Here is a 23354-nt window from a genome sequence, read left to right as displayed (position 1 = left end):
GTAAACCCACTGCCAGTGCAGGAACAATTTCAAGGCAAAATGGGATCCATTCCAGAGTTCTGAAGGAAGCAGCAAGAAAATAAACAATATAAGCATGAAGTTAAATACCCCAATTACTTCCAAGATCTTTACAGGATTCTGGTTTAATATAAATACCCCCAAATCACTATCAGTTCTACAGTATTCTTTTAAAAAAGTTAAAATCCTTTACTAGTAGTAACACAACGACTATGGTTTCAATTCTATTATGTTAATTTGAAGCAGAGTGAGATTAATACTTTCCTATCATCTGCTTTTGGAGTCTTCACTGTGTATTAGGTTCCTTCTGCACACATCTTTCTGAATTTCTTGGAGAGCCCGATGCAGGGCTCGATCCCACGAACCGTGAGATCTCGACCTGAGCTGAAATCAAGAGTCAGATGTTTAACTAACTGAGTCACCCAGGCACCCCTGAATTTATTTTCTTAATAGGAAGAAATGTTGAATTGTGGGGATGCCTTTTTATGAAAAATGGAAAATGAATACCTTAAACGACCAATTAAAAAAAAATAAGATAACCCATTCCCCTCACCCCTTCTCCAAATACTACATTTAAAACAAACTGATTTGGGAAAACCCTCTTCATTAGCCACAAATTTAATGTTACAGCATTGTCATGGTAAACAGAAAATACCTTCATGAAAGTAGCTATTACTTAAGCAACTTGTATATATTAATTATTTAACTTAATCCACATAATGTTGTAAATTAGGTACTTTAATTTTAAAGTTTGCTGTAGCAAATAAGGCTTTGGAGAGGTAAATGATTTGCCTACAGTTCGGTACGTGGGGTAGCTGCAGTTGGAACCCTTATCACTGTATGATCTTAACTTCTCCAGTTGAGAGAGGGCTTGGCTGCCAGAGAAGTTCAGTAGTGGGTATCTAGCATGGTGAGGTAGATATAGAATGGTGACATTTACACACTGTACCAATGCAAACTAATTTTAAGCTTCTAAAACTTGTCATACAACAAATACATTTTTCACTGAGTAGTGATAAGCCAAGTTTTGATGTTTAAATTTTGCCTGGGAAAAAACCTTTGGCATGGCTTTTGTGTGTGTGTGTGTGTGTGTGTGTGTGCACTCAAGAATGTCCAAGTAGAAATTTACATTTAAAAATAACCTAGATAGATTTACCCAAGTTCTGTCAAACCAGTTCACTTGCTGACAGAAGTAATCTGGCAATAGTTTTTCTTAACCAAAACTTCACAGTTCAAATATTTCTCAAACTTACTATTAGAAGTTAGCCATTTGACAAAGAATGACAATGAGGTATCTTCTTGTTAATTCTATCCTCTCAAAACCTGAACTCTCTTCCTGACTTCTCATCTCCCAGTAGAGGACTAGGCATAGTTTTAGTAGCTGATTTAAAACCCTTGCCTGATAATTTCACTATCTAGATCTACTCAGAGTTGGTGTGTTCCCTTGAAACTGGGTCACGTTTTACTGACTCTCCACATGTTGAGTAATTTTGGACTGTACCCTGAACACTGAATACGTTGTGGAGACATTATGCTACATGGTGCCAAAAGTGGTGATGATTTTGTTTTTGCAGGCACTTGGTTAGGCTTAGATTCCAAACTGTCACTCCTTTCCAGAAGGGTAGTTCAGATTTCAGTCCAGTCCTTTTTAAGCTTTAGCTGCAAACTGCTTTATTTGCCCAGCACATCCATGGGCTCTGGGAACAGCCAGAAACTTGAGCTGAATCTAAACACAGAGCTTATGGTTCTCCTTCCTTCTCTGGCTCTCTCCTCTTTGGGGCTCCTTCCCTCTCCCTGGTGGCTATGCTTCTTCTGAACTCATTCTCTTTCCTGATTCTTCCAGCCTGAAGGATGGTGGGCTTTCTATTGGAATTTCAGCCACTGCAACTATGGCCATTCTCAGGACAAAACTATAGAAAACTGGGAATTTACTCTGAACTGATTACTTGCTCCACATTTTGACTCCTCTCTAAAATATGCAAAGTTCAGTGTCCAGTTTCTCAGGGAGTTGTTCTTGTATATGTTGCTAGAGTTAATACTGTTATTTGTAGAGGGATGGTTAAGTACTCATTCTTCTATAACAGAAGCTCCAACTAGCAAACTCAGGGTTTGTTTTTTTTTTAATCCCTTCATTCTTCTGAGATTTACCATGGTTTTCCAGAGATGTCTTCATCACTAATCCAATGGCTTCTCTTAAAACTCTCATTTTGTTCACTGCTCATTTGACAGTATTTCACACTACTGACCATATCCTCCTCCTTGAAACATTTTTTGGCTACCAGTATAACATGCTATTTAGGTTTTCTACTTAAAGTTTGATATTTTCATTGGCTTCTCTTCCTAGGCCATAAATGTGGGCATTCTCTAAGGTTCCGACATGGGTACACTGTTCTTCTCTCATTATATACTTTTCTTATCATTCATTCTCATGTCAATTCTATTGAGTATTCATTTCCTACAGTCTGTATTTTCAGGCCTACCCTCTCTCTTGATAACCACTCTCATCTCTTTTGAGCCAATGGATTTTCACTTGTTCTGTTATCTACTGTAGACTGAGTTTTAAAACCTAACCTAATTACCTTTTCCTCAAATATAGTTCCTATTTCTAATCTTCCTTTTCCTTTTTTTTTTTTTTTTTTAAATATAAGGCTGTTCTCCTTAGCATCAAAAATCTTAGGGCAAGATAAAATCTTAAAGAAAGTGAGGTAAGGCTTTCCTGACATAGCAAAATCCAAAACAAAACTGTAGGTCTGACAAAGGGCAATAAAATGCCAAGATCTATTATCTTTTTTATGTCAAAAAAGAATAGACATTTATCAAAAAAGTAGGAAGGAGAGAGTTTTAGATTCAGCTTTAGAAAAAAAGTTATTACCACTTTGTCCTTAGGACAAGAGGCGAAGCAAGAGCTAGGGGTAGGACTTGGGACTCCAAGGCTGCAGCATGGAAAAAGAGGAGAAGAGAATGTTTAAACAGCTACAGCAAGAAGGAAAGCAAGAGTTATCATGGCTATTTGGCCATCCAGCATAAGTTAATTTCAAATGACACTTCTGGGGAATATGGACAAGTCAGTGAGCAACATTATGTGGATGCAATGTATAGGGAAACACGCTGTCCTTAATGTTAAATAGTGAAGAGCAATTAGGGATAGAAGAACTGAGTAAACCCATCCAATATGGCCGTTATGGAATTACTCAGAGGAAAACTGAGTTGGAATACAAAAATCACACTACTGCTGACAAAATGGGAGAGAGAAAATAAAAGACACCCATCTTTGATAGAAAAAAAAATTTTTCAGAGAAAACGTCAGGTTTCATAACATAGCAAGTAAGCAGCAGAGTTCAGAGAGTATAACATATTAGGTACAAATGAAAAATTGGGTGAGCCTTCCCTGCCTCTCCCCCACCAAATTCTAGAAATATCTTAAAGGGGACTACAAATCTGGTAAGAAGTTGTTAAAATACAATATTGGGGAAAATGCTAGCTAGAGATTCTGTGGTTAAATGAAGCGAAGTGGTTTTCTTACTGCTGATTTCAGATCCTATAATACATTCTTATGCCTTTAAAATTCATCAGAAAGAGTACACAGTATGCAGCACTTTACAGGTCTGGAGTTCTGTGGAACACTTCAGGAAATGTATCAGGTACCACACTATCTTTTAACAGATGAGAGTCAAAATTCAGTTTGCTCCAGACTTAATATATTAGGTATAGCTAAGTAACTGGGAGCAGTATACAGATATCATGACTTAATGTATAAAGATGTAGCTCTCTGGGCTCAGACCTAGTTTGCAGTGACATGGCTAAACACACCAAGGTCGGAATCACCGGTAAATATGGGACCCATTATGGTGCCTCCCTTGGGAAAATGGTGAAGAAGACTGAAATAAACCAGCATGCCAAATACACGTGCTCCTTCTGTGGCAAAACCAAGATGAAAAGATGAGCTGTGGGGATCTGGCACTGTGGTTCTTACATAAAAACGGTAGCTGGTGGTGTTTGGACCAACATCACTTCTGCCATTACAGGAAAGTCAGCCATCAAAAGACTACGGAGTTGGAAGACCGGTAGAAGCTCCACCATTTGAAACATTGTTAGCCTATAATAAATGGGTAATGTATGTAACAACAACAACAACAAAATAAAGTATAAAGATGTAAAACAATTAGTTATCTAATAAATGTGAAAATGATGAACAAGCAGTATGACTTCCATACATAAATAAGGGTTCCTGAGGGGATGTTAAGAGTATTCTTAAAGTAAGACATTTTTTCAATAGAAGGAAAAGTAACTTACTGAGAAAAAGGCAATATTTTTCTAACAGAATATTATAATCTAGTAAAACAGTGGTTCTCAAAATAAGGTCTAGGATCCCTGGAAGTCCTGAGATTCTTTCAAGGGATCTACCTTTGGGAAAGAAATCTGCCTGGGCCCTGAGTGTCCCTACATTTTTGCTGTGTATGCCAAGAATATAAGGCTCTGATTATTCTTTACCTGGGATATTTCTGAGGACTGTGTTTGCAGAGGGCAAACATGAAAGCTAATGTCTCTCTTGGACAATGAGCATGCTACTTACTGCTTGCTGTAAAATGACCCATCTCCCAAGCTCAGTGTTCCTTTTAATGCAACCCATTACATATGTAGGTATCCATCTGGGTCTTACCACGTTACCCCTCCCTCTTCCCTGGAGGGACCAACACAAATAATAATGCTCTTGCTGCTTATATGCTGTGTATAACAAAGATTTTTTTTCTGATTCAAGAGCCTTGTGTCTTATTACAGCATCTCTGAAGAAGTAACTGGCTAACTTACTAGCTCGTGAGTAGTGTAAAATCAAATCCCTGACCCTGACATATATGGCGTCAACTATTATCACAGTACTATTAGATGGTATTTGTTTTTTTTACTCTTCTGGTATTTATATTGATGATGCAAAAGCAATGGTGAGTAAAACTGCTAGTGCCTGAACATATCAAGGCCATGACACAAAACTGGAGTTACCGTTCTCTTTAATGCCACATACTCAGTAAAAAAACAAAAAACAAAACAAAAAAAACCCTTGGGGTCCTGAAATGTCTCCTTGATGAGATAGTAAACCTTATTAATTTTATTAAATTTTGATCCCAAGTTAATAGCTTTTAAATACTGTGTGAGACAAAATAGGAAATACACACAAAGGACTTCTATCTCATACCAAACTACAAGGGTTGTCTTGGGGAAAAGCACTGGCTCAACTGTTTGAGAGTTGCAAGCTGAACTAGTCACTTTTTTAATGGAACACCATTTTCACTTGAAAGAATGACTGACATGCATGCTATGGTTATTCAGACATTCTCAAAAGCAAATGAAGTTAGCCTCTCACTTTATAGAAAACTGACAAGATTTGTTGTCCATGAAAAAAATTTTAGAAAGTGAAAATTAAAATCTTGGGAACTGTGTACCCCTTATAGTAAGCTTGACAATTGCTCAATACTTAAAAAGACTTTTATGATGAGATCAGTGATGATGTTAAATGTGATTTTTAAATATCATAAGTCAACATTTGCAAGATCTGCATAGCACAGTGAACCAGTATTTTTCAAATGACCGATTTATGATGCTACAAAATCATATAGGTAAAAGATAGACCTAAAGATAGACAAGATAGACCTCTGGCTTTTAATGCAGTAGAAAAGTTCATTGGTTTCAGCTTTTATATTGCAACTGACACTTAAACTACTACTTACTGAATTTTGGTATAGTATCAAAGGAGAACAGCCACAATTTCTAAAAAGGTTATTAAAATATTATTCTCTTTCCTAACTACATATCTATATGAAACAAGATTTTCTTCAGATAATTCAACCAAAAAAACCAAAACAATAAAAAAACACAACACATCACACCAGGTCCAATGCAGAAGCATTTTATAATGTTGAAAAACAAATGTCTTCAAAACAGATTTTGAAATTAGGATGACAGATAATAATATGAGAGAAAGTAGATTGTTTTGGGGGGCTAGTCCTAACCTACTGAGGCTGAGAGAATAGACTTTCATGCTTGGGTCAAGAGAAATCAGGGCTGAACAGAATATACTAACTCTTGTTTTGTGGGCTCTGGAGAAGAGTAGAGAAAAGAAAAATGGGAAATGCGAGGAAGAGCTTAATAGGGGGAAATGAGGGGAGAAAAACCATACCAGAAATAATCAAATCTGCTTAGAAGCCTGGGAAGAGAATTTAAGAAGTGATATGCCACTTCTCATTTTTTTCTCCCCTTAAAAGTTATTTCCAGTATTATAAAAACAAAAACTCTAAAGTGATGTATTGAATTAAAAAAGAGACCCAGAACAGGAAAGGGTTAGGATGGATTAATAACTCAGATTTGGAAACAATCTGCAACAGAAGTTTCAATATATTGAAATATTCAAAATATTGAAATGTTTTGGATATTAATATATATTTTTTTGTTTCCTAAAATCTGTGATATATTTATTATAACACTTTGGGAAAAAACTCTGAACTTTGATGAATGAGCTGACTCAAGAGGATTTTTCTGCCTTCTAATTATTATTCTACCAGATAATCTATAAACAAAAGCCGGTCTCCAAAGAGGAGTAATACAGAAACGTAATACTTTGAAAGAAGGTATATTCAATCCAGTCTCTAGAAACAACTTAGGGGGAATAGGACATTTGCTGTGACTGAGAAGACAGGGTGCTCACATACATTTCTCCAATACTACATAAGCCTCAGCTTAGGCTGGCATGTGCCATTGTATAGAGGGTACATCCCTATTTTTATCTAATAAAAGATGATAAAAAGAGAAGCTTGAGCATTAAAATATAGTCATTTTTTTTTAACAAAGTTGAGTAATGAACATTAAGTGAATTTATTTCAAGTTCTTCTCTTAGAAAAGGTAGTGTTTAGACAATGTAACCAAATTTGACTTTTCCCACAGAAATCACTTGATGGTTACATATCTTGACTAATGGTCTAATTTCTAACTTTCATTCAAATGATGAAAAAATATTTATCATATACCTGTATATGACAATTTTTGTCCAATAAATATGTATATTTTAAATCAGTCTGGTACATGATACAGATTGGTTTTACAGTTTTTAATGGACTAAAATAAACATTTCTAAATACAGTAGTGTCTGCTTATGTAACAAATATCTGTAAGGTAAAATAAGGTATTTGAATAGAACTACATCCACATGAACTAATAAGAGAAGAAAAAGCTGAAAAGGTTCCTATATACCTTCTGGATTAAAAAAACACAAATTATTAATGGTTGAAGATAGTAAACTGCTAAAGGAAGGGGGAAACAGTATGCAAGTTCTATTGTAAGAGCTCTTCGTGCAAAACTTAACTGGTTTCATATTATGGTTTTGTTGTTAGAGCAGTATTCAAAATTATAGATGAGAGGCTTTATCAGCTACACTTTCACAAAAACTGCTATATGCATTGACAGAAACGTGTGGCAAGGTATTCATAATAAAACAGCCTATTATAAAGCTTTTATAATGCTTATAAAACCAGGTACTTGGACAATATATGGCAAGTTGGTCAACAAAATTAGTTGAAAAGACCTGCAATAGAAAAAAGGAGAAGCTGGGGCACCTGGGCGGCTCAGTTGATTAAGCATCTGACTCTTAATCTCAGCTCAGGTCATGATCTCACGGGTTTGTGAGATCAAGCCTTGCATCTCTGCGCTGACAGCATGGAGCCTGCTTGGGATTCTCTCCCTCTTTTGTCCCTCCCCCGCACTTGTGCAAGCTTGTGTGTGCACTCTCTCTCAAAATAAATAAACATTAAAAAAAAAAAGGGAGAAACTACAGGGGGCCTAAACTCAGATATAGATCCCTAAGTGGGAGCTGCATCTGAAATCCATAGTATGTGACAAATGAACACTGCAAGGATGGGGATACCATCTAAGACCTAGACTTGTGAGACCAGTTTTATAAGTTACAAAAGTTCAGAAAGTAAAGCAGCATTAAAGTTCATACACTGTCTGTTGAAACTGTCATGCACAACAACTGGAGGAACACACCAATGCCTCTCAAGGACCATCTATAGAATAAGGTAACACAATAGTAGGGAGCATTCTGTCTCCTGAAGCCATGATTATGTCATTTTAAAAAGGTTATAGTAGGGGCACCTACTATGGTCAGGTAAGTGTCTGACTCTTGATTTGGGCTCAGATCATGATCTCACAGTTTGTGAATTCAAGCCCCATGTTGGACTCTGCGCTGACAGCATGGGACCTGCTTGGGATTCTCTGTCTCCCTGTCTCTCTCTGTCCCTCCTCTCTTTGTGTGTGCTCTCTCTCAAAATAAATAAATAAACTTAAAAAAAAAAGCTTATAGTAAATGAAATTGATCTTTCAAAATCATCAGTTTTACCTTTCAGTTATGTATGTATTATGTATGTATGTATGTAATCCTGCACCCAGTGTAGGGCATGAACTCATGACCCTAAGATCAAAAGTTACACACTTTACTGACTAAGCCACCCAGGCACCCAGATTCAGTTTACATAATGTTCTCCAAAGTGGCCTTGAATAATCTTGAGCTCGTATCTAGAAATTATTCTTTTCCCATTAAAATCTTGCAGAAAATTAGGTTTTCATATCTATGCACACAGTACCAAAACATAGGCACATAAGAATATGTTTTCTTTTCTCTCCTTGAACTAAATGTTGATCCCCTGCTCAAGCCTACCTTTTAGCTCACTGGGAATTTTATTTTTAAATTAAGGTCCTATATGTTTTATCTGTACCATAAAATTATAATTAGCATTTCATTTTATCATATAATTAAGACTTCACATTGACTTACAATGTTTGCTAATTGCTTTGGGGTCCAAATCTTTGTTTCTCCAATCAGACTACGTGGCTCCTTAAAGTTAGAGACGGATCATGTCTCATTCTTTTTTTGTACTCCTGTCAATGATTAGCAAGACTAGGCAAATAGAAGGAGTTCAACAAATACTTCTTGTCTAAGTGATTGACAAGTGAATTTTTAGACATCAGCTTTCTTCAAACATGTCAGAGCCTCTATATTCACTAGAATTACCAGGTACAGCACATCTTATTTCCTTAATGTTAGCACTGATGGCAGCTCCACGGCTACATCACTGTTTTACTCTTCAAAACCCACAAAATCTTTGCTGCTCCTTGATGCTACCGTCTATCTACCGATCTAATCACAAGAATGGCGACATGAGGGATGGGCCAACTGTCTAACTGGCATCTTTCCGTAATAACTGCATTCTTTGTATTTTTACACTTTTGCTTAAAGCATGTAACTCAGATGAAAAAAGACATGTATAAAGAACAAATGAGAAATACATAAAATCAGAAACAAAGCAGAAAATCAGCTCTTTGGACACATGATCTCTATGTTAAAAAACAGAAGTTCAAATAAACTCATATTACACTTTGTATCCTGGATCCTAGACTCTGAAATGACCTTACAATATTCAGTAACATTGATTTTGGTTATTAAATCAAAACTTTAAGCCAGCATCGACAATATTTCTTTGTTCTTCCAGCGGCTGGCAGTGTCAGGTACATAGCAGTTCAGTCACTGGACAAGTGAGCGAAGAAAATTTACCAGTATCACCAAATTCTTCTATGTATTCAATATCATCACTCCCTATACATTTTCTTGCATCCCAACATTCTATCTAGACTCTTGTGTAACTTCCAAAAAAAATACTGTAGGATAGAAAGATGAGGGCAAACAATTTTTGTCAAACCCTGGACACCTAGAATAGTATTCAGTTTGGCAACTGAAGTGCCTCTCAGAAGCAGTATTATAAAAATCTCTTATTTCCAAGATCTTAAAAATGATCCAGTATATTACAATCCTAGTTTTTAAAAAAGTGAATTAAACAATGCCAATTTATATCTACATTAAGAAACACAATTTGTTATTTAAATAACTGCTCTCATGACATATGCTACTGTGTCTGACAATGGTGTTCTATAAACAAGAGATAGTTTTGTCAAGAATAAGTGTGTGCATTTTTGTGTTGATTTTCCACATATAAATATTTTCAATTTTCAAAACTGGTTATAAAAAAAGAAAACGTAACAACAGGCAATAGTTTCTTGGTTCTCTAAAACACTGCTCAGCTATTCTCTGGAAAGTCTACATTCACGTCAGAATTTTTGAAATTGTTTTTTTTTTTTAAATTTTTTTAACATTTATTTATTATTGAGAGACAAAGAGAGACAGAGCACGAGCATGGGAGGGGCAGAGAGAGGATGAGACACTGAATCTGAAGCAGGCTCCAGGCTCTGAGCTGTCAGCACAGAGCCCGACGTGGGGCTCAAATCCACAAACTGCGAGATCATGACCTGAGCCAAAGTCGGATGCTTAACTGACTGAGCCACTCAGGCGCCCCAGAATTTTTCAAATTGTTAAGATGAGAAGCTATGATATTTGTTTCTTCTGAGATTAACACTGATAGGATTCAGGAAGCTGAATTTACTATTAAATTCTGCCAAGGTCCTTGACTTTTCATTAGTATTTATCATATAAATCAAATACTACACACCACACCCTGATCTATGGTACCCTCTCTGTATGCCACAATCTACCATCCCGTGATGCTTTTAAAATACATGTACAAAATCTCTGGTACTCCTCCTTTCAAGAAGAGGAGCGTATTTCCTTGCCTCTGAAGCACTTTGTGACTTATTTCTAATGAGCAGAATAAAGTGGAAGTAAAGGTATGTGATTTTTAGAAACTAGGTCATGTAAAGCACTGTGGCTTTCTTGTTGCTCTCTTCTCTTGGATCTCTTACTCTCTTACTTTGAGGAAATTATTGGCCAGGTTGTGAGAAAAGGCCATGGAGATGTCTCCTGCCAACAGTCATTTGAGTGAGCCATCTTGGACGTGGATCCTCCAACCACGCCAAGCCTTCAGATGACTGAAGCCCTTGCCCACATCCTAACTTCAGTCAAATGAGATCTTGACCCAGAACTACCCAGCTAAGTCACTTCCAAATTTCTGACCCACAGAAACTGAAATAATAAATATTTGTTGTTTTAAGTTGTTAAGTTTGGGCATAAAATTCGGGGGACTTTGTTGTAAGATAGATAACGCAATGACCCCTTTGCCAAAACCGTATCTCCTCAAGAAAGACTGTGCAAACCATGGTGGTATATGAGAAGTGAAATTCAGGTTTTCCACTAAACTGAGTACTTTTTCTCTAATGTCTCTAAACTAAAGCAGAGTATTAAGGGCCACCCAATTATACAAGCTCTGCTGTCGTGACTTCCTTATGTCCTTTTAGAAGTCGAAGAATTCTTGCATGTTCTTTGTGGAGGAGTACCATGAACAGAGGCCGATCTACAAATTTCATGTTTCTCAAATAAAATTTTCTAAAAGGGCTTTTTTCCCCTCAAATACCCCTTTCCTCTGCTTTTTGTCTCATTTTCCAGGGCAGCCTGGCATTATGGCATTATTTGCTCAAAGTAAGAAAGTAAGAGATCCAAGAGAAGAGAGCAACAAGAAAGCCACATCATTTGCCATAGTGCCATAATGTCATTTGTTGCTGTCAAATATCCTAACCAAATCCTGAACAAAATAAATAGTCAAAAGAAAACAAATCCTCAAACAACTCACCAAACAGAAGGAGGAAAGGACTGTGAGCGGTTAGCAGTAGCTTCCTTGGGTTATTGGTTCAAAGCATTTCTATTAACTTATTCTTTACAGAGCCTAGGCCAACTGATTGGGAACGTGATTTCTAGAAATTGTTTAGTTTTTAAAAAGACTAATTACATAAAATTATATTGGAAACAGAAAAAAAAGTGAACTGTACCATTCTCTTAGCCATTTGTACATGCTGCCTTTCAGTTTCTACACGTACATGCACACTTTTACAAAGCTGCAACTGACAACCAATATGCAATTTTTCATTTTGGAAAAACCCTGATACATCCAAAATCAAAATTCTTTAGGAAAGGATTTCACTTGTATTAACTAAAACTGAATTGAGTTTCAACTGCTTAATTGGCCAGTAGTTTTCTAAATGAGGCCTATTTTTTTACAATATACAGCCAGCTCTCAAATATTCAATAAATCCAATTCCTTCCTTCTTTTGGAATATATTTCTTCCTTTTAATCTGTTGCATATTTAGTGCTCATTAGCACTTTGACTCTAGATAAAGATGAGAAACCGGAAATATAAGAGTTAATTTTATTTTTATTAAATAGTTACAGTATAAGAAGACTGAGTTGATGAGCTATTCCAAGTATTAAATATGTGGCTGTCACATAAATGTTTCCCCTATTAGTAAAGATCATTAAGAGAACTCACTAGATTTATATTTCTCACTTTATTTTTTCCTCTATTGTCTGTTTACAAATAAGGTTACAATTGTGCAACATTATTAATTCTTTGGAAATAAGCCATCTCTGACATAATTTCTATTACTTACACTTAATGTAAGCCAGATATCCAGATAGTATATATTTTATAGACAAAAGACATCTTATAAAAATAAAACGAATGTAATTTAAAAAATAATTCAGAGGAAGGTTCCCACTGAACACTTACTGACTGAAAAATAAACCCTAAACCTTTCATAAACAATGACAAATTACCAAATATAAAATAAATGAAATTACTAACATATCTAAGAGCCTTTTACACCATCCTGTTTGTTCTAACCAAGATTAATATTTTCAAAAATGCCTTCTGTATATTTTGAACTAGAGATATTTTATTATCTTCAAAGAAATGTTATAACTGGAATATATGTAGGAATTTTGATTAAAAATTGATGGTAAATAATCACATTTCAAAGTCTTCAAAACAAGGGGCACCTGGGTGGCTCAGTTGGTTAAGCAACCAACTTCGGCTCAGGTTATGATCTTGTAGTTCCTGAGTTCAAGCCCTGCACCAGGCTCTGTGCTGGCAGCTCAGAGCCTGGAGCCTGCTTCAGATGCTGTGTCTCCCTTTCTCTCTGCCTCTTCCCTGCTCACACTGTCTCTCTCTCTCAAAAATAAATACTAAAAAAAAATTTTTTAAGTAAAAAAAAGAAGTCCCCAAAACATGAAAATGGAATGTAAATATTGTTTACTTAAGCACTAAGTTTATGTGCTGCCATTTCACAGTAATTCAATTATTTTATAATGCACTATAATAGACCCAATCATAAGATTGTATTTCAGAAGTCCGAATCACTGTTTCTGAATTTTGTCTTTTGCAAAATAAACTGAAACATATTCCAGTGCCAGAGTTTCTTGTGTTTATCAGCATTTTTAGATAAATGGAAATTGGAGTGAGGGTGAAGAGAGCTGAATGATTCAAATAAAAAAACAAGATTGATTTTTAAAAAATGAAAGGGGAGGGGCGCCTGGGTGGCGCAGTCGGTTAAGCGTCCGACTTCAGCCAGGTCACGATCTCGCGGTCCGTGAGTTCGAGCCCCGCGTCGGGCTCTGGGCTGATGGCTCAGAGCCTGGAGCCTGTTTCCGATTCTGTGTCTCCCTCTCTCTCTGACCCTCCCCCGTTCATGCTCTGTCTCTCTCTGTCCCAAAAATAAATAAATGTTGAAAAAAAAAAAAAAATTAAAAAAAAAAAAAAAAAAAATGAAAGGGGAGATACATTAGAGAACTTCTCATTCTATTTTTTATATATTTATATATATATTTTATATAATTTTATAAATTATATAAATTTTATAAATTTTTATATATAGAAAAGTATTTAAACTGGGTTTCTCATATTTCATGTTAAATAAAAACAAATTACAACAGCCTTAGTTATGGGATCGATAAATGAATAACCTAGGCACACAAAGCTAAAATCTTCTACCATATTTAGAAGAAATAAATATAGCATTCTTGACTTAATTGGTCTTGTGGATGTTAAGAGTCCTCATTAGTTAGGAAATCTTATTTTATTGAAGAGCTATTTCATCCTTCTAAAACCTAACTCATTAAAAAATTCCTTTTTAAACACACATTTCAAGGATTCATAAAAACATGGAAAATAATATACATCTGTGTATCTAGTACCTTGATTTAACAAGTGTTAACATTTCATTTCAGTAGTTTTCTTTAAAAAAAGAAAAGTTATAGATACAACTGATCTTTTATTTTATTCCCTTCCCAGAATCAGAGACTCTTCTCTCCCCAACTATGGAGGTGATCATTTTTCTAAGAAAGTTGTGGAACGTTCTTGTCCATGTTTTTATACTTTTACTACATACTTGTGTTTTTAGAAACAGTGTCATAATATTTTATATCTGAAAAAATTTACATAAGTCATTCCCATTTTATCATTTTGTAATTTCCACTTTTTGTTCAATACTCTTTCTGAAATCTAGGCATACTAATATATAAATGTTTGGTTAATTTTAATTTTTCTAAAGTGTTTCCTGTAAAGGTGTACTGTTCTGCCACTGATGGATGTTTAATTTGTTCCTAACCAACATCCTTATACATGTCTCCTTGCAGAGATATGGAACGTTCCTTCTTATATTGTTTCAGTGAAGACTTTTGCCGAACTGGTTAGGTGGATTTTTTAAAGAAAATTAAGCACAGGAAATTGAAGAACAAACTAGAATGTTATTTTCTAATCCAGAATCATCTGTGCCTTACTACCTACCTTAGTTAAATGTTTTATTTCTTTGTGATATAGAAAAGAGAATACTAGGAAACATGAACCCTAAGCCTTTATTTTACCTGGAAATAGTGCTTCTATTTGAAATATGTATGTCATTTGTTTGTGTACATCTACAATTTGTTTAGAATTCCAGTGGTGGATCTACCACAGGAGAACAAAACAAAGAAGCACATGTGTTATGTGTCAGCATTTGAATGTTGCTTTTTGAAGAAATGGTAGGAGTGAAAAAAATCTCCTCCACCTTCTCCCTTGCTCTCGCCCACACAAATTCGATAGAATACTGACTGAATAATTCAGTAAGTCTGTGGAACCCAATTTCTCATTTCTTATTTTCTTTAAAAAATTTTTTTTTCAATGTTTATTTTTGACAGAGAGAGAGAGAGAGAGAGAGAGAGAGAGAGACCAAGCACAAGTGGGAGAGGGGCAGAGAGAGAAGGAGACATAAAATCTAATAAGGAAAGCAGGCTCCCAGCTCTGAGCTGTCAGCACAGAGCCTGATGCAGGGTCTGAACCCACGAACCGCGAGATCATGACCCGCACAAAAGTTGGGCGCTCAACAGACTGAGCCACCCAGGCATCCCATCACTTCTTATTTTCTTTAGGGAATAAACCAGCAGTGCAGTCTACCTTTAATTCTTTTTCTCTTGGTATTCCTGATTTTACTTTATCATGTGGCTGATCAAGAGTCAAATTATTCTTTCTTGCTTCACTGTCTTCAAGCAGAGGAACATAGCCAAAACTGTTATCTGCAAGACAAAAACCTCTTGGATATAAGTAGGATATCCCTGTTTTTGGTACCAGCTGAAAAAATAAAAACAAATCAGAAACCCTAATTTTAAAGAAAATTTAAACTATGAGTTTCAGAAATTCTTAAGATAAAAATTACCTTGACAACTTAAATTTGCCCATTTAGATTTTTTCCATTCCCACAAAACTCCTACACTCCCCAAATCAGTGGTATAAAAACTATGTAGAATTTAGAAAACTAGAAGCTCTTTGAAGCCTACCATCAACAACAGCAGTGAAACTTTTAATAAGCAGTATTTTCAGGTATGCACTTCTTGTTTAAGACAATCATTTGCATAAATACTCCATACTTATTATAGGAAAATTAGAAAATGCAGACATACCAAAAATAAATAAATAAATAAAAGCTGCTCAAACCTTTATGACCTGTGAATTATTCCTGTCAAAATTTTAGTTTATATTTTATCACAGTTTTTCTTTTCCAATACATATAAATTCATACAAGAATCTTTTTTGTTGCACACAAAAAATAAAATTATATATATATATATGTATATATATAAAATCTTGTTTTGTTCTTTCCTATATATAATGAACATGTCTCATGTTAGTAAGTTAACATCTATTATCATCGCTTCTTCTACACAGCTGATGATTATACGAAAGACTATAATTTAACTGTTGAACATTTCATTGTATATAATTTTTCATTATTAGAAGTTATACTGTGATAAGCATCCTTACATACGTATCTTTGAGTATTTGAACAAATATTTTCTTATGGCATATGGTTAGGACTTGAATTTTTTGTTTAAAAGGCACAGACATTTAAGAAAGCTTTCACTACTTACTGGCAAATTGCCCTCTAAGAAGTTTTATCAACACAGAGTTCTAGAAGAATGTTCATTTTCCCACACCCTGGCAAGTACTCATTTCGTAAATGAAAACATGTAACTGCACCGCAATCATTAAAATATCAGAACTACTGAGAAACAATGGAGAAATAAAATAGAAAAACTTGATTTCCATCTTTCTGTTCTTCAAGAGGTTTAAGAAATACGTAAAAAATAAATATGAAGATACCTTGACTGGAATTCGTAAGAAGTAACTGTGATTTCAGCTTGTCAATAATAGTTTGTTGAAGTGACAGCTGTTCCTGTTGCTCACGTATTCTCTGCTCATAGTTCTCAGTCTGTGGACATAAAAACCATTCAGCCTTATATTTACTGACAGATGTGTGTACATACATCTACTGTCCATTAAGAATTACATATAGATATGGTTTGCCCTACTGCCATTTCCCAGGTAGTGAGCATGTTATTTGTGAGCCAAAAACTGGATCCAACAATACAGTAATAATCATTATAAACATCACTGACTTAAAACACTGTAAAATTTAAAAAGTCACTTTAATTAGAGAAACTTCAGTTAATAGTTCAACTCTTGGTCTTTCAGTTAGGATAAAAATTGTAATTTAGAATTCAGTTCTTAATGGCAGCAACGACAAAAGCATGAATGACAAAATGGATTCATTCTATCATTCTATGCTACTGTATAAAAATACCTGTAACTTAAAAAAATGTTAACATTTCATGTCTCTTAAGTAAAAACACTTTTGAATTTATACTTAGGGTATAAAATCACAAAGAAAGTAGCTCTGACTAAAACCCTACGAAAATTAAAGGGATGAGTACAAATTACAAAATTATACTGATCAAAAACTTATTTTCTCAGATTAAGTTTTAAGAAGTCAAGAGAATATGTGCTTAATCTTTACTGGATATCTTAAATATCATAATTTCCCTTATATTTTTAATCCATTCATCTTGCTATTTTATTGCAGTGGCTGTGAAAATTAAGCAATGAAAAAAGACAGCAGTTTGCATTAGAGAATACAGATGTTAACAAACCTTCAAGCAAATTTGAAAATGCTACATTACAATTACCAAATTAGTACAAAGTCTTAAAAAATATCACCAACAAATAACAGAGAATTCTTTATCAATTTTTATCACTGGTCCAACAATAAATGACTAAATTGCAAATTCCCTGAATATAAAAGAAGGTCCTAATAATCTTGGAATGTCCTTCAGTACATACTAAGTATTTGATTTTGAATTTTTTTTTTAATTCAGAGTTCAAAATTAATGAAATTATTCTTTTCAGAGACCAGTAAGCTTAAAGTTCTTTATAAATTATATAGCGGTTCCTAGATTCCCAAAATACATTAGCTTAGGAAATTAAAGCAAAATACCACATTTTGCGAAACAAAAGGTGAAATTTTATAAGTAATACACTTCAAAGAAGAGTAACTGACAGAGCTGATAAGTAACTTAAGTGGTTCATTTTCTTTGCATGCTGCCTGAGAGTAGTGTTACAGGACTTGATACTCCCATTAAACTTTGCAAAGTAACTTATACATAGGAGATATTTAGTACATGCTTGTTGAAAAAAAAATAATGGAAATAAAGAATCCAAGTTAAAAAAAAAAAAAAGGAATCCAAACTTCATTATTGCAAATAGAAGAATGTATCTTGTTAATCCATATGGATCACATATCCTATGATTATGAGTCTCAGAACTAATCCTTAAATACCAAAATCCAGTCTAGGGCCATGCCTCTCAGGACAAGACATCTCTTTCCTAGATAAATTTATACCCAAGTCCCTAGAAAGAGTGAGTTGGCTGACTGAAAGGAGGATTTAAATGTCTACAGCAAATTCTGTAATACCTAAATTTACCTGGGCTGCACAGAGCTACCAGGCTGAGGAATCAGCAAACATGCTGATGTTACTTCCTCACTATCTACTTCTGTGTATTTACGGCTTTTTCCAAAGAACTCAAAGCTCTTCATAAATACTAACCAATAATTGCCCATTCTTTCATCACTATGTTTTGATAGGTAAAAATATTCTATTATCCAGACACTAAGTAACCAGTATAAAAAACTTAGCAAGTTAGAGATAGGCCCAGAATGAGTGTGTAAGTGATTCAAACTTCAGCCTATTCTCTTTCTACTATATATTTTTCCCCCACCTGCACTGAAAACCAAAGGACTTGTATTTTCTTTTGGAACCAAGTCAGAAGGTTCTGCCAGGTAATATTCATCTTTTATCTCTGGCTTAAAAACATACTTTAGCATACCTGCATATAAAATATTATAACAAACGAATAATGCTGAAAATGTAGTCACTGGATGGGAAAAATCAACAACTCTTTCAAGTTAAAGTTTTGAACTATTTCTTAAACCACTTAATAAAGTGCTTTATAAACTCAAGCAAATTCTGTAATAAATTAAAAACTGATATTCTGGAAATACAGCAGGGGAAAAGAAGAGCAATGGCCCTTGTTCTCTTACTGCTTTTCTGTTCTCCACACACTTAAAGCAATTGTAGTATTCTAGTCTCATTATCTATACTTCTGATTTCACTTTAGACTATGACCTCTTCAAGAGCAGAGACTATTTTCTTCTGGTATCTCTAGAGTATAGCAGAGTGGCACATTTTGAGATGCTAAGTATTAGTTGAATAAATAGACTTTAAATTGTTAATTAAGTTGTTAATTATCAGAGAAACAGACTTCAGAAATAACTTAAGAAGTTACCTGAAAGACTGGAGAAAGGCTTTGCTTATATTTTATAAGGGAAACAGGAAAAATAGGAGACAGGTCACTAGGTGAATAAGAGAAAAGGAAATTAAGTTTGAGAAAATGGGTGCAAAAGATAGGCAATGTCTGAAGATCTTTTCTTTTTCTTTTTTTGGGGGGGGCGGGGGGAGAAAAAGGGAAGCTTTTACCATCAGAAAAAAAGGTACCATTTCAAGAAAAGAAAATACATACTCAGAAAATAGTATAAAGATTTTGACCACAAGGCTATAAGATAGAGAGTCCACAAGAAGATACTGATTCAAATTCAGAAATAACCAGTAGAATTCAGTTTATTTGTTATATTTGGAAACTGAAACAAGAAGGTTTCTTTCCTTTTTATTAAATGCTTTTTGTTCACTGAACAGATCTGAATACACTTATAACCTGAAAAGTCCTTTTAAAAGGTCAGATAATTGTTGCACTGTCACAGTATTTTTAAAAAAAAACACAATTACAAACCAAGTACATTCCAGCCCGATCAAAGATCCCACAAAACAGAAAAATCACTAACAACCACATTGAAAATGTACAACAGCAATGTCTTGTCAACACGTCTGTACAGAGCACAGACATGACAGCTAAAACAGACAGAAGAGAAGATGCTTTTGACAGCCAGTGTGTGTGAATGATTCTTTGAGTCAGATGGCAGCAACAAGTTACCAACTAGGAGATCTGCATGACAACTAACCATCCATCTGTATCAAACACCATCTGGCCAAGATGACTCTGGCTTCTGTGTATTTGACACTCCTTCCAATTCCAAAGACTAGCAAAACAAGTGGTCTACCAGTAACTGAAGAGGTAAACAGGTACTTAGGTATTTGTGCCATAATGCACTCTGTATTCTTTCTTAGTGTTCAAAAGCAAAGCTGAAAACAATGCTGATCAAATATGGTATACATTTTAAATTTATTAAAAATGGTTGTCCATATATGCCTTCCTTGATTATCATAAACAAAGCAAAAAGATTATCTTTAGAACTGTCCCTTTATCCAGGGAAATTTCAATCCACCTTTAAAGCTAAGGCAGCATATTCTCTGTAATTTTGGATATACAGCTGCTCAAGTTTTCATGTGTTTTATAAATATTAAAAGAGTTCTAAATTGTTTTTTTCCCTATTGCTGACACTAAAAATTCTCATTTTTAAAATATTTTTCAAAGCACTTATTTCCTAGATGAGGGAAAAAAAGTTCAAGTACCCTTACGTCATTGATGATACTTGCTAAAGGTCAAACATTATCTCTTTTCATCCTTAAAAACTAATCTCAATATTCTGAAAAATACCACTGTTTTCCTCCAGGTATAAGAAGAATAGGAATTTAATAAATTGAATGGATTAAAAAAAAAAGAATCTCAATGTAAAAATCTTTCAGACTGTTCCAAGATTAACAAAGAGAACAAAAGCTTTGTAGAACACTACCACAAATGTTCTCAATACGGAAGCTCCACAGTTCTTGAAGGAAGACAATTAAATAATAACTGTCTCAATACACAGCACTTTGATCACAAACTGTTTTATCTTGAAACTCTGGTAAACTAAACATCAACTTCAAGTTAAAAAAAAAAAAAAAGATTGTATATGATTAGCAACTCAGAGATCCTGATTTATACAGCCTATTCTTCAACCATTCTCTGCTATATTTTCTTATTATAACTAGGTTATAAACCCTGCCCTCCCCCATCCTCCTGGCATCAAGTCTTACCTAGACCTGCAATCTGACAGACCAAATTATCAATGTGAATATCTACTACTCAGTGCTGCCACCAATTTCTCAGCATGCCAAATGGTAAACTATGACAAGCTATTTTTATTTTGCAATCTTGTGTTTTGGTTCTGATTACTTATTAGCCTTTTTGAGGTTTGGTTTCTCTCTTCCTGAAATGAAAATGGTATTTACTTGAAGGACTGAAGGAAATGACATGTATAAATTATGTGGTACATAATAAGCTCTTTGCAAATGTTAGTTCCTTTCTTTTAATAATGAGCAAGGTATCTACATAATACCTGTTACCATGTAGCTCTATTACCCCTGAACATGGACAATTTGTCACCAGACTTACCACACAACTTCCCCATGCTCTAAGCCAGTTTTCTCAGTCTTTCTTCTAGTTCATTGTAACCCAGGATTCAGAAGTTTCTTTTTGAGAAAGCGGTATGGTACCTCCATTGAATCAAAAACATTCTGTCAAGCAAAAAAACTAAGAGCCCTGGTTGTTCAAAGTTTACAAAGAGAAAAAATAGTCAAAAATGATTATGGAACCATTAATGGCTGTTAAAAAGTGGCACATTTGTTGAGAAAATGCACAAAACAAAATGTCTACTATCACTACCACCACAAAACCCCACATGTACAAGGTAAAGAGTCTTTCCCTTTACTATGCCTTTCATTCCTCCTCAGAGGTAACTACTGATGCTTTGGTCTATATCCTTTGGGAACTTCTGTGCACATGTATATGTATTCTACTTCTTAAAAACCGTGAACTGTTCCGCAATCAAAATTTTCAACAATACACGATCATCATATGATCATTTCACCGAATACTTACTATGCACCAAAATCAGAGACCTTTATTTCATTTTAGCTGTTAAACTGACTAATCTTCTGAGGCAGTTATTTCCTACATTTTACAGGTGAGAAAACTGAAGCACAAAGAGGTACAAAAAAACCTGGCCAAAGTTTCTTAGTAGGCAGTGGAGCTGGGATTTTAATCCAGGTTTTGCCTGACCACCAAAGCCCAAGACCCTAAATAACCACCATGGCAGATCACGTGAGTATACTTAGCAAGCTATATTCTAGTATATTGTGCTAGTATATTCTAGCAAGGTCCTCTTTTTGCTATATAGGCTCCCCTTAAGCAATATCATCCCAAGTGGCAGGTTATACTCCAGACTCTCAAATATCTCCTTCTAGCCCAGACTTCTCTGGGATTTCTACGTCTCTCTTCTAGATCTATGTGGCCAAGTGCTGCCGGGAAAGCATTTTAAATTTTACATATTCAAAATTGACGATCTTTTCCCTCCAACATCTCCTTCTCCCTCCTACAACCCCAGCCCATGGGACAATCAGGTCCTTTGCATTCCTTCTTTCAGTACAGGGCACCACTATCCATCTGGAAAGCTATAACCATCCTTGACATCTACTTGTTCTATAGCCAATCCATTACCAAGTGTCAATTTTAATACTGAATATCTCTCAAATTTGTCCACTTTTTTATCTTCAATGTAGCCATCACCATTCAAGCCATCACATCCTTAATAGACTACTGCAATAGACTTACTGCTCTCCCTAAGTGTAGCAGCCAATCCACTGTCTAAACTGTAGCCATTATGTATTTTGCAAAATGCAAATATAATCATAACACCCACTGGGTTCTCTCACCCTTCCCTCATAAATGTCTTAAATGGTTTCCTACTGTTTTCAAAATAATCAAAAATCCTCAACATGGCCTCTAAAGAGCCTACATAGTTTTGCCCCTGATTCTTATTGCACTTTTCTCTTATACTTTCAATTCTTCAGGCCAATGAGTCATTGTAACACAGTTTGTTTACTTGGAAAGTACCTCAAACCTGTCCTTTCAAAAATCACTTCATAAATATTATCTTCTCTGATCTCCTAGATTAGGTCAACTCCCTAACAGATGTTCTAACAACAGTTTACTTTTCTTCCTAATACTTACCAGAGTTTGAAATTTCACATTTATTTAAAAATAATTTTTTAAATGTTTAGTTATTTTTTGAGAGAGAGAGAGAGAGAGAGAGAGAGAGAGAGAGAGAGAAGGGGGAGGGCAGAGAGAGAGAGGGAGACACAGAATGTGATGCAGGCTCCAGGCTCTGAGCTGTTGGCACAGACCCCGAGGCAGGGCTCGAACCCACAAACCGCAATATCATGACCTGACTGAAGTCGGCTGCTTAGCCAACTGAGCCACCCAGGCACCACGAAAATTCACATTTATGAGATTATTTGACTAGTCTATTCTTTACTAGATGTGCCACCATTCCACGAAGCAGACAGCGTGTATGCTTATCATGGTGGACCCAGTACTTAGAACGGTTGCTGACACAATATACTGAGTAGGTGCTCACAGTATCTTTGAACGGATATCATAATTTAAACATTCCTAATTATTAACATAACTTTTTGAACTTCTACCTTAGCATGCCTGTCTAAAAGTATTTCTGGAAATAAAAACCTGGAACAAAGGATACAAATATTTGAAATTTTGATAGGTAGAAAATGAGTCTATGGCAACGTACTGACAATGTACAATAGAAGAAATAAAACTTCAGTCAGAAACAACAGAAGCACCTTTATTCTAAT

General features: G+C 35.1%; 1 protein-coding gene and 1 pseudogene across 3 annotated transcripts in view; one reads left to right on the top strand and one right to left on the bottom strand.

The window, feature by feature from the left end:
* The window catches only part of TANK (TRAF family member associated NFKB activator), a 94342-nt gene that overhangs the window by 16596 nt on the left and 54392 nt on the right, over positions 1–23354 (bottom strand). For all 3 annotated transcript variants that reach the window (XM_045479995.1, XM_045479994.1, XM_045479993.1), the window contains exons 3-4: positions 16474–16582; positions 15271–15389 (exon numbers count right to left, since the gene is read on the bottom strand). In XM_045479995.1, coding sequence (XP_045335951.1) covers positions 15271–15389; positions 16474–16582 — 228 coding nt within the window. The remainder of the gene's footprint in view (positions 1–15270; positions 15390–16473; positions 16583–23354) is intronic.
* Positions 3815–4102, top strand: LOC123599765 (annotated as a pseudogene).

Source organism: Leopardus geoffroyi, chromosome C1 (genome assembly GCF_018350155.1).
Source record: "Leopardus geoffroyi isolate Oge1 chromosome C1, O.geoffroyi_Oge1_pat1.0, whole genome shotgun sequence".
Taxonomy (NCBI): Eukaryota; Metazoa; Chordata; class Mammalia; order Carnivora; family Felidae; genus Leopardus; species Leopardus geoffroyi.
This window is presented reverse-complemented; position numbering and strand designations above follow the sequence as displayed.